The 2,406-nt window shown below is 37.7% G+C and overlaps 1 protein-coding gene across 1 annotated transcript; it reads left to right on the top strand.

Moving 5' to 3' along the window:
* The first annotated feature begins 672 nt into the window (after positions 1 to 672).
* Positions 673 to 1,275, top strand: LOC106344600. The gene is made up of 2 exons (XM_013783950.1): positions 673 to 951; positions 1,072 to 1,275. The coding sequence occupies exons 1-2, from the start codon at positions 673 to 675 to the stop codon at positions 1,273 to 1,275; spliced, it is 483 nt and encodes a 160-aa protein (XP_013639404.1).
* The last annotated feature ends 1,131 nt before the right edge of the window (positions 1,276 to 2,406 follow it).

Raw genomic sequence — 2,406 nt, 5'->3', positions numbered from 1 at the left:
CTAAGTCATCCATATTTGCTACGGGTCAGAATATAAACCCCTTGTTGGGTGAAGCTGTGCGTTTGGGGATCAAAGTGGGAAGTTTGCCAGTCAAATATTTGGGTATGCCACTTACTACCAAAGCTTTTAACAAAGCAAGACTACCAGCCATTGATAGACAAGGTCAGAGGCAGAATGTTATCTTGGAGAAACAAGTATTTGTCTTATGTGGGGAGGCTACAGTTGATCAGGTCAGTCATTACAAGTATTGTCAACTTCTGGAGTCAAGCTTTTATTCTACCGAAAGCTTGTTTGGATACAATTGAAAGCATGTGTAGCGCTTTTTGTGGTCTGGTTCTCCAACGCAGACGCACAAAGCTAAGGTGGCATGGGAGGATCTCTGTTGTCCTAAAGAAGATGGCGGTCTTGGCATCCGGAAGTTGCGAGATTCATCAAAAGTATTTGCGCTAAGCTTAATCTGGAGGATTATTTCGAACTCTGACTCTCTTTGGGTCTCTTGGATTCAGCGCTACTTGTTGCGTCAGAATTCGTTTTGGGAAGTAAGGGAGGATGGGAAGGGATCTTGGATCTGGAGGAAGCTTCTAAAGTTGAGAACGTTGGCATATCCATTCATCCGGTTTGAGATTAATGATGGTCACACTGCATTTTTTTTGGTATGATGACTGGCTAAAGATGGGGAGACTCTTGGACATTACGGGTGATGTGGGTACGTACTATCTTGGAGTTGCGAGAACCGCTCGAGTTAGTGAAGCAGTTATGCGTCAGCGATGTAACATCAGGGGGCATAGAAGTAGGCATTGTCATGCTCTTCATGACTGTATCCAGAATGAAAGGGTACCTCTTGACGAGCATGGCAGAGACGTGGTGCTATGGAAGCATGCGGAGAACACCTATGAATCACACTTCTCATCGAGTAAAACCTGGGATCAAATACGGGTGAAAAAGGATAAGGTAATTTGGAGTAAGAGTGTATGGTTTTAACAGGGCGTTCCTAGATACTCTTTTATTGTATGGCTGGCAATAAAGAATCGCTTATCAATTGGAGTGCGTATGAGGGCTTGGGGTATACAGCAAATTTGCTTGATGTGTGGAGAAAGGGATGAGTCGAGGGACCATATCTTTTTTGCTTGTCCCTTTACCTTCACTGTTTGGAACAGACTTGCAGGCCGGTTATGTGGTAGAAGGATCAATCCTGACTGGAGTCTCACTTTGCAGTTTGTTACTAGAAACACTCTTAGCAACATGGACAAGATACTTGTCCAAATGGTGTTTTAGACATGCATCTATTACATGTGGAAGGAGAGGAACGACCACAGACATCAGAAAGGTTATCACACAACAGAGCAAGCTATCCAAATCATTGACAAGGTCATACGAAACCGAATCAGTTCTCTACGATACAAACCGGACCATAAGTTAGCTGGGCTGATGCAACGCTGGTTTGAGGTTTTCGATTACACATAGGTCTATTACAAGCATTTTCTTGTGTATAGCTTTTAGCTTATAGTTTTTTACTTTCCATTGTAATTGTCTATTCTTTTTCCTTAATCAATAAATTTTACATTTCATAAAAAAAAAAAAAAAATGCTCAGTCCCGATAGCAATGGCCTTCTCTTTTTTTTTTTTTTTTTTTTTTTTTTTTTGTCAACTCACCTTCTCTTTTATATAGAGTACTAGCTTGCTTGTACCAACACTTTTAGTAAAAATTAAAACTGAACTGAATTCAATAAGGGGTCAAAATCTATGTGATTAAAATAAACCCACGCTATAAATGTCTATGTAAATTAATAATACGATTACATATGCTGCCTCCATATAATTTTTTCTTCGATAAACAAATCTCCAAAGTTCGAAGTGAAATTAAAATAAATAAAAAGACTTCAGGAGTAATTAATCTTAGTTCTGAAGTACAAAAGTAGGTGAAATACGTTATACTAATATTATCGGGTACGCGGTTAATTAAATCATTAACATTAACAAGGTGCGTGTAGCATTTATAAGGCAAAAGTCAAATTTACTCGAAGTTCTTGATGATTTTTTAAATACCGAATACCAAAGTATAGAATTTCTCAACGTTTCCTTGCTTTTAATAAAATTAAAATTTGATTTCTTTAAGGGTGTGTATGTACAAGTACCGTCAATTAATTGATCGTTCACGACCGTCAAATAGTAAATTATTGGTTTCCGGAGTCTGGTAATATAAAACACTAGCTGCTAAGTGACAAGGCAAATAGAATTTACATGAAATTAGTTTTTATAACCTTAGTAGAAAGGCATAGACTTATAAATGTTACTATCAACTAAATTAAATGGTGGTCAATATATTCTAACAAGACTTATATAGGTTGTTAAGTGAATTTCTTGTGAAGAAAAACAGATAGACATATGATTAACCTAGTTTGAAAG

This window comes from Brassica oleracea, chromosome C5 (genome assembly GCF_000695525.1).
Source record: "Brassica oleracea var. oleracea cultivar TO1000 chromosome C5, BOL, whole genome shotgun sequence".
NCBI classification, from domain to species: Eukaryota; Viridiplantae; Streptophyta; class Magnoliopsida; order Brassicales; family Brassicaceae; genus Brassica; species Brassica oleracea.
The sequence above is the reverse complement of the archived record's forward strand: the minus strand, read 5'-3'. Positions and strand labels throughout refer to the sequence as shown.